General features: G+C 42.5%; 1 protein-coding gene across 2 annotated transcripts in view; it reads right to left on the bottom strand.

The window, feature by feature from the left end:
* Positions 1 to 137: 137 nt before the first annotated feature.
* Positions 138 to 9,016, bottom strand: part of UBE3C (ubiquitin protein ligase E3C) — a 69,489-nt gene continuing 60,610 nt past the window's right edge. For both annotated transcript variants that reach the window (XM_070726449.1, XM_070726448.1), the window contains exon 23: positions 138 to 1,687. In XM_070726449.1, coding sequence (XP_070582550.1) covers positions 1,517 to 1,687 — 171 coding nt within the window. In that variant the 3' untranslated portion in view covers positions 138 to 1,516. The remainder of the gene's footprint in view (positions 1,688 to 9,016) is intronic.

The following is a 9,016-nucleotide window of genomic DNA, read 5'->3' as shown; positions in this document are numbered from 1 at the left end:
GTTTTCTTGTCCTATATTGCAATGTATTTTAGAAAAGGGTTGTCTCTAATATATGCCTTTATGTATTTAAATGAAAAAAGACAATTGTGAACAGAATTGTTACAGTTAACATAAATGAAGCAACTTGGAGCAAAACAAAAAAGAAAATTGTTTTATTTCTGTACAAGGAAACTACAAATATCATTTTTAACACTTCATTTTGTATCCAAGTCATGAAATTATACATTTTTATACTAATACTAGCAAACATCTTCAAACCATTCAGACCCCAAATATTGCTGTTTACTGCTGATTAATAATTAAAGTTAGGAGCTTCTTCAGCAGTAAAATTGCTTTTAAGTTTGGAGACTTGGGTCACCCCAACTCAATAGTTCCAAAGTCTCTTTCACTGCCCCAAAAGGACATACTTGATTCTGCCAGTTAATGCTTTAGGGACCCAATTGTATCATTTTTTAAAAAGTGACAATTGCACATGACAAAGATTGATTACTTGTGATTATCGATTCTGAAATATTTATTTTTACCTTAAGTATTTCTTTTGGCAATCAAATGCAATAAAGTATCCCCACCCCCTCATTCTCTGTCCTATTGATAGAGCAAATAAAACATTTTTCACTCATTGCATTCCAAGTAGAGTAAATGAAAGAGAAAACACCTGCAGGCTTTCACCTATAAAGAAGGAAGCCCGATTCTTTGATACAAATTTATTTTAATAGTTGTTACACAAATTCCTTTTCTACTGTCATAACCATTTTATTTATAGTATATGTTAAAGTAATATGATTTTTTTTAAACCTACAGGCACAGAGAAACAATGGAACAGATCAGAGAGGAAAAAATGACATTATTTAAAACAGTGTGCAACAGATTGTGACATTGGCTAAGGGAATGAAGAACAGACATACTTATTCAGAAAGATAAACATCTCTTTTTTTAAAGGCCAGAATAAATTTCTCAGTGTCTCATTTTCACCTAATAGAACAAACTAAAAAATTTTCCACTTGCAAATAAATTGAAAAAAAAAAAAAGGTAAACAATTTCTGCCTCTTCATAAGAGGTGGGGTTACTTGAGTTGCAGGCCAGTTTTCAAATGGTTCTTTCCTCTCTCCAGGAACATCACCCTGTTTCTTCCCCATCAGCTACTCTGCAGTATTCTTGCATCAATTTATTGCCACTTAGTGGGATCATTTGTGTTCAAACAGCACAAAGCCTTCATCTTTGGTTATTTTCTCGAAGATGTCATTGTTCCAAAGGTGCTTCCTCTTGGAAAGCTTATCAACTGCTCCTTTTGAATCCAATCCAGAAAAATCTCAGTGGGGTTTAAACTCCCAAAAAATGACAGCCAGTTAATGCCTCACATTAAAACGGAAATCTACTTGAGGACAATTCAATGAGAAAATGAGTTGCAAAAATTTACATGGACCTCCATTAATCTGCTAGATATGTGTATGTATGTGTGGCTTAAGGAATAGGCACTGATTACTTCCTCTGCAAAGCACTCAATCACAGCTTCAGTTCAACTCAGCTCAAATCCAGCAGCACATTCTATCGCATAAAGCAGCTTGTTCCGCATAAGGTGTTCATCACAGAATTCTGGAAGTTTCAACAAATTCATACAGGTACTGGCGGTGGGTAGTCGCTCCAAATCAGAGCCCCCGTTGTGAATGCAAAAAGCAGGGTACAATTCCTGTGGGGGGGGGGTGACGGGGGGATGGGGACAAGGAAAAAAATGATAATAAGTTTTAAGAATGACTTTGTGCTTTTGTACTCATGACCTTAAAGAAGCATCTGAAGCTGGGAATAATAGTCAAAAGCGAATCATTTTCCCTCTGGAGACCAGGTAACCTTTAATAATGAAAAGTTGAGAAAATGGGACATAGTAAAAATTGTTTATTCTCTCAAGCAGTAATTCAACAATGAAGTAGAAGAATGACTCACTAAAATACAAAAATCTTTGAAGACAGAAAGGAAATATTGTGTCCCTTGTCTCCAACAATTAGAAGGATTTTACACTCCAAGTATCAGTACAATACAAACAGTGGTTTTAACAGAAGAGTTTATGAAAAATTAAGGAAAATCTCTCATCACTCAACTATATCTCAAAAGAACATTTTTTTATCAAAGACACAAACAAGATTGCAATAAGAAATTTTATGTCTGTACACAAATCATCCCTGCACATAGGTTCCCCTAACCAAATGTGCCTAACATTACAGATGCTGCATCAATCTTAAACCCAAGGGTAGGGGAATATGGGTGGTAAAAAAAAAAAATTCCAAGAGATTTTGTAGCTTGCTAGCAGAGACCAAGAAGTCTAGTTTCTGAAATGGGTCTTGAGGGAGAAGCTAGAGGTAATGCTATCCTTGCCTGAACTACTGGATCTTATCATCAGGTTGATAATTGATTCACCCAGGCTTTTACTATGAGGACATTTCAGTCTATCTTCTTCCCTGGGGATGGAATCAGTAGCTTGGACAGTTTACTATATTTATGACAACAACGGGCTTTCCCCCACAAGTTCAGTGCACTTGAGAGGCCATATCCTGGATCTGTTTCTAACCTGGCGCAGTGAGAATGATCTGATAGAGGGGAACATTACTCAATGCCTTATCATGATCAGATTTCTTCCAAGATGGATAGTTAAGAGGATCTACGCAGTTTTCTCATAAGATTCTTTACCTATTTTCAGAGGGTGCTTGAAGGTCCAGTTCCATTAAACTGGCACTTACATTGGATGCCTTGTCAACCTCAAGTATATGAAGGCTGTGAAAGTGCTTGATTATAAATTACCTGCAGAGTAACAGATCAATATAGCATGGTATCTCCTTATTGTAGGTCCATGGAGAACCTGTGGCATGCAGAACCATATATGCTAGCACATGAACCATTGCCCTAGCTCAGTATGCATGTGTGTTGCAGCCAGCTGATTTTTTGGCTCGTGCAGAGGCTCTGAGATGGTAGTTTTGGTCTTTGGAGGGCCTCTGAGGGAGCAGGGGAGGGCAAAAAACGGGCCTACCACGCCCACTGGAAGTAAAAAAGCAGTGGAGTTGTGCGTGCAATGGGCAGGGCTGCATGTGAGGGGGTTATGCACACATGTGCAGGAGTTGAATTATGGGTGTGGGTACGCATGTGTGGAGGGTAGCACACGTGCATGCACTTTCAGCACCCAAGGGGGAAAAGGTTTATCATCTCTGTTGTAGGAGCTGTACTAGCTAGCGGCTGATTTCTACTGCAACGAAAGATGCTATCATCTACAAAACTATATGTCTTTTGGGCAAAAAATATATACCTGAGGCTAACTACTTCACCCATCTGTTATGGTCCGGCAGAAGGAGGTGAGTTACAAATTCCCTTCTCAGAAGATCCAATGGGAAGGGTCTAAGCCAGCCGTCTCAGCTGTGCCCTCGTTTGTTGAAAACAGATAAGGGTAGCCCCCTCTTTAATGTCATTTTGGAATCCGGCTAAGTTGTGTTTCTTCTGCGGGGCCTTTCAGAAGAAACGAGGAGATTGTGAAAGCTGGCTCTGAGATAGAAAATGAAAAGGGGTTGTACATGTGGTTGTACACCATGTAAGCTAAGGATGGAAGGGCCTAGGGCAGTGAAGACGAGTGCGGGTGTCATAGGTGGCACACGGAGCCATATCTGCTAGCACACGAGCCACTGCCGTAGCTCAGCTCCAACAGGCATGTGTGTGCTGGCCAGCTGATTTTTGGCTCACACAGAGCCTCTGGGAGGGCGGTTTTGGCTTCCAAAGAGCCTCCGGGGAAGTGGGGGAGGGCATTTTTACCCTCCCCGGACTCCAGGAAAATCTTTGGGGCCTGGGGAGGGCGAAACATGAGTCTACTGAGCCCACCAGAAGTTGGGAATCAGGCCAATTCCGGCCTCCAGAGAGCCTCCAGGAGGATGGGGAAAGCTGTTTTTGCCCTCCCCAGGCATTGAATTATAGGTGTGGGCACTTGTGCATGCACGATAGTGCACACATATGCTCTTTCAGCATCCGAGGATAAAAAGGTTCGCCATCACTGACATGGGGATTGAAAGCCTGGATACCAAAATAGATGCAGGAAGTCCTTGTTTAGCAACTGCAATTGGAACTGATGGCAGAGTTATTAAGGGATCACTAAGTGGGAAAAACCCACATGCTGAATGTGTTTACAATTTTAAGCAGAACGATAGATACTAACCATCTGTAATGATGAACGTGTGACTGAGAAGTGCTATGAAGCCCCATTTATCTGACCATTGCCTTGGGAGAATCCCATCCGCCTGTCCTTCAAGATTATTCTCTCAGCCTCTACAGTTATTAATCTATATATGTAAACACTTAGAAAGAGATTGCGATTCAAAACAAAATCCGATGAACACTTATGGGAATTCAAGAAGCTAGTTTTAGATGCATCAAGGAACTGGGAATCCTCACTTAAGCCAGTAGTCATGCTGGATATCTTGGGAACAAAATATATATATTTTTGTTGTACGTTTTCAGCACAAAATATACAAACACAGCTTTTCCACGGTGCCATCTGCTGCCCCTTCCAGCTCCCACTCTCTTAGATATCTTTGTCCTCTTGGGCAATGACTTTTCACACCAAGGACAGAACTGTAAGCCAACACAGATTTTGTTTTCTACAAAAATAACAGGCCCTTTGAGAGCCAAAGACATTCTCATCATTAAAAACACTGAAGACGTCCTGAGCTTGAAGATTGCCTACATGTTTGCTAAACATAAACCACCTGTAGTATCCAGATGGAAACTGAATTTTCTTCCTTTCCCTGCCAGTCCCCTTTCCCTTATCTCATTCCCATGAAATATGTTGCCCTGGTTTCTCTTACAATCCCAATGGGCTCTTCTCATGTCCCTCCTTTCCTTTGTGGTTTCTGTTGGCAGAAGAGAAAGAAAACTCTATGTGTGGCACTTGTCCGTTTCCGTGTACAGTGTTCCCTCGATTTTCGCGGGTTCAAACTCCGCGGAAAGTCTATACCACGGTTTTAAAAAAATATTAATTAAAAAATACTTTGCGGGTTTTTTCCCTATACCACGGTTTTTCCCACCCGATGACGTCATATGTCATCGCCAAACTTTCGGCTGCCTTTAATAAATATTTTTTTTAATAAACTTTAATAAATAAACATGGTGAGTAATAATCTGAATGGTTGCTAAGGGAATGGAAAATTGCAATTTAGGGGTTTAAAGTGTTAAGGAATGGCTTGTGATACTGTTCATAGCCAAAAATAGTGTATTTACTTCCGCATCTCTACTTCGCGGGAATTCAACTTCCGCGGGCGGTCTTGGAACGCATCCCCTGCAAAAAGTGAGGGAACACTGTATAGATAAATCCTTGACTCTAATTGAGTCCAAAATTCCCATTGCTGAGCAAGGTAATTGTTAAATGAGTTTTGCCCCACTTTACAAACTTCCTTGTGACAATTATTAAACGAATCACTCCAATTGTTAGTAAAAGTGAATCGTAAACAGTGAAAAGTAAAAACTGGTTGTTAAATTAATCTGGCTTCCCCACTGACTAACCTTGTCACAAGGTTGCAAAAAGGGATCACATGAACCTCGGGCACTGCAACTGTTAATCTAAATTTTGATCACAGGGACCCTGGGGGGGTGGGGGGTGCTGCAGCATGAAAAGTGTTTTTTTTCAGTGCTCTTATAACTTCAAACAATCTAGTGAAGGGCTACCAACATTTTTACTACCACACTGTGGGCGTGGCTTATGCATTTTCTTTCGACATCTTTCAGCGCAAATGAGCTGGGGTGGCGCAGCAGGTAGAGTGCTGTACTGCAGGCCACTGAAGCTGACTGTAGATCTGAAGGTCAGCAGTTCAAATCTCATCACCGGCTCAAGGTTGACTCAGCCTTCCATCCTTCCGAGGTGGGAAAAATGAGGACCTGGATTGTGGGGGAAATATGCTGGCTCTGTTAAAAAGTGCTATTGCTAACATGTTGTAAGCTGAGTCTAAGGAGAAGGGCGGCATAAAAATTGAATAAATAAATAAATAAATTGGGTGCTCGGGGTGGAGCTCCTGTTCGCTACCCCACTGCATCCCCCCCCCCCTTTTCGGGCAGCAGCCCATCCTTGAAACAATCACTAAACAAATGGTTGTATGTCAGCAACGTACAGTGTACCTGTATTAAAGAATGGAAGATCAATTAATTTCACAAAAGAGGTACCTTTTGTTTATACGTAGTTATTTTAATTAAGCATTTGCTAATTCACTCTTATTTATATAGCCTTTTCATTTCGTATTATGGCTTTTGCCAGAATGAATATATGTAAAACATATTTGCACACATCTCATACACGTAATTTGGAGTGGTAATAGGAAGAGTCACAAAGTTTTGTCTCATTGAAAGAGCGGCTGAGAATCACACAAAATCTGGACTTAACATTTTCTGTTGTTCTCAAGGAGAAAGCATTTTAAATTCTAGCTCATCCTTTAGGAAAGAATTATATTTATGACTTTTCAATTTACACAAAACCCCACATTTATTTAGTATCCAGAACCCTGGATATCATCACATGTCATTAAATTACACCACATGGAAATTTGTTTTGAGACTTAAGCTGGTCAAAGATTTCTATTCCAATTTTTTATTATTATTATTATTTTATTAATTCATTTTTTTTTTATGCCGCCCTTCTCCTTAGACTCAGGGCAGCTTACAACATGTTAGCAATAGCACTTTTTAACAGAGCCAGCATATTGCCCCCACAATCCAGGTCCTCATTTTACCCACCTCGGAATGATGGAAGGCTGAGTCAACCTTGAGCCGGTGATAAGATTTGACCCACTGACCTATAGATCTAAAGTCAGCTTCAGTGGCTTGCAGTATAGCACTCTACCTGCTGCGCCACCCCGGCTCTTTTCCTTTGTGTACATAATTAAGTTTACTTTCTTTGCAGCAGAAAAAAGCTGCAATTTTGCCCCGAGTAAACAGATTTAAAAGAGGAAAAAATTGTACACCTATTCTGAAAAAAAAAGTTTTAAAAGGAACCAAGCAACATGTAAAAAAGAATAAATACTGAGTGAAAGACAGATTCCCAAAGCATTCAAATAAAGTTTCCTATTCTGTAAAAATTATTTCCCTTAACAAAAATTAGAAGACAATTTATATGTTATATAACCAAAGCAGGGGTGAAATGCTACAGGTTTCGGAAGAACCCGTTAGTGGTCATGTGGCCTGGTTTGCTAAACCAGGAGCGATGGCTGGCTGGCCACCCCCCCAAAACCAATCCCCCCCACTGCTGCTTGCCCGCCCTGACCCACCCACCCGTTCGCTTGCTCACTTTCCCAGAACACACTGCAGGGGCTGGGCTGCACTGCACTGCACTGAGCCACCCAGCGAGGGTTTGTTTGAGCACAGGTCGGTGTGGGGAGCAAACGCCTGTGTATCCCATGCCCACTCCGTCCGGTGAACCATTTGTGGATGGCTTTTGGGGGATCCCTTTTTGTTTGGTTCTCTTGTCCGCTGGACAATGCCCAAGAGTGGGCGGAGAGCTCTGCCATACCGAACTGCCCATGAGCAGAGCAGGGATGGTATCTTGTTGACAAAGCTTGCAGCTACCTTTCAAAGCAACACCTCTCCCTACATGTTGTTTTGAAGCTCAGTCTGAGGTCTTGCTAGAACCATAAACGGAGTGGTGTCCCAGGACTGCTGTACATGTCAGCCCATGACAGGGGACATGCCGCTACTGGACCGGCTGCCCTCCCAGAGCACTTTCTTCCTTCTCCTGCCACCAGGAGGGAGGGAGGAGGGAAGAAGGGGGAGGGAGGAGGGAGGGAGGGAAGGGTGGCAAGGAAGGAAGGAAGGAAGGAAGGAAGGAAGGAAGGAAGGAAGGAAGGAAGGAAGGAAGGAAGGAAGGAAGGAAGGAAGGAAGGAAGGAAGGAAGGAAGGAAGGAAGGAAGGAAGGAAGGAAGGAAGGAAGGTTATGACCATAATTGAGGCCAAAAGTTTGGTTGCTAAGCAAGAGCTAATGAATTTCACCACATTTGGCAACGCCCACCCAAACACATGCCCACCAATGTTCCCTCTAAGGTGCATGGCCACGCGGCCGCGCACCCAAAAACAACCCCCCCGCACACCCTTTTCCAAGGGTCGCGCAAGAAGCCGGGCATTGGAATTGGGGGCGGGGAGCGATGAAAGTGCGGAGGCCGGTGAAGGTTATTTTGAATGTCGGCCACGGCTGCCGCCGCCCCCCCAGCGCCCCCAAACCCCCTCGCGCCCCTGGCTTCTCACCGCTACCGCCGCCCGCCCAATCCGCCCCTTTCCCCGGCTTTCTCCTCCCGCTTCCCGCCTTGGGGCGCGGCTCTTCCCACAGCGGCGGCTGCAGCGGCGGTGGCAGCTGCATGTTCTCGTCCTCCTCATCTGGCTGCTAGCCACTCTGAGCGCTTTGGGAACGCCCGCCCCACCACTCTTGCAGTCCCTTCGCTGAGAGCGCTTTCGTCCCAGGCTATCAGTAAAGGGACTGCAGGAGAAGTGGCCTGCAGGCCATCAGTAAAGGGACTGCAGGAGAAGTGGCCTGCGTTGCCCACCAAGCCATGCCCAAAGAATCGGTAGGGAAAATTTTTAGATTTCATCACTGAATTAAAATTCCACTTTTTATTAATTTCATCATGTGCTTCGTGAGTTAAAACAGATAATCTGATTTTTAAAATAAAATTTATAAAACCTAGTACTCTGAGTGAAGAGGCTAATGAGATTTTAAGTTATTGTTTAAATGGAGGCCTTAAAATGTATGTCATGGCTAAAAAATGATGTGTTTTTAGCATTCCCTCAGAGCACTAATTGAATCTTCTTACTTTTAAGCTTTAAAAATGTTAAAAATGAAGTTATCTGTTGAAATGCCAAGCCAAGGGCACCATTTCTCATATAATTAAATACTCTACAACGGGAATCTGCAAGAGCAGAGAAAGGAGAAGCAGCAGCAGTACCAATTTATCATGTGCCCTGATTGGAACTTAACAGTTTCCAACTGCACTTTAATGATTTCTTTTTGTCTGTAACC

Source organism: Erythrolamprus reginae, chromosome Z, assembly GCF_031021105.1.
Source record: "Erythrolamprus reginae isolate rEryReg1 chromosome Z, rEryReg1.hap1, whole genome shotgun sequence".
In the NCBI taxonomy this organism is placed as follows: domain Eukaryota; kingdom Metazoa; phylum Chordata; class Lepidosauria; order Squamata; family Dipsadidae; genus Erythrolamprus; species Erythrolamprus reginae.
The sequence above is the reverse complement of the archived record's forward strand: the minus strand, read 5'-3'. Positions and strand labels throughout refer to the sequence as shown.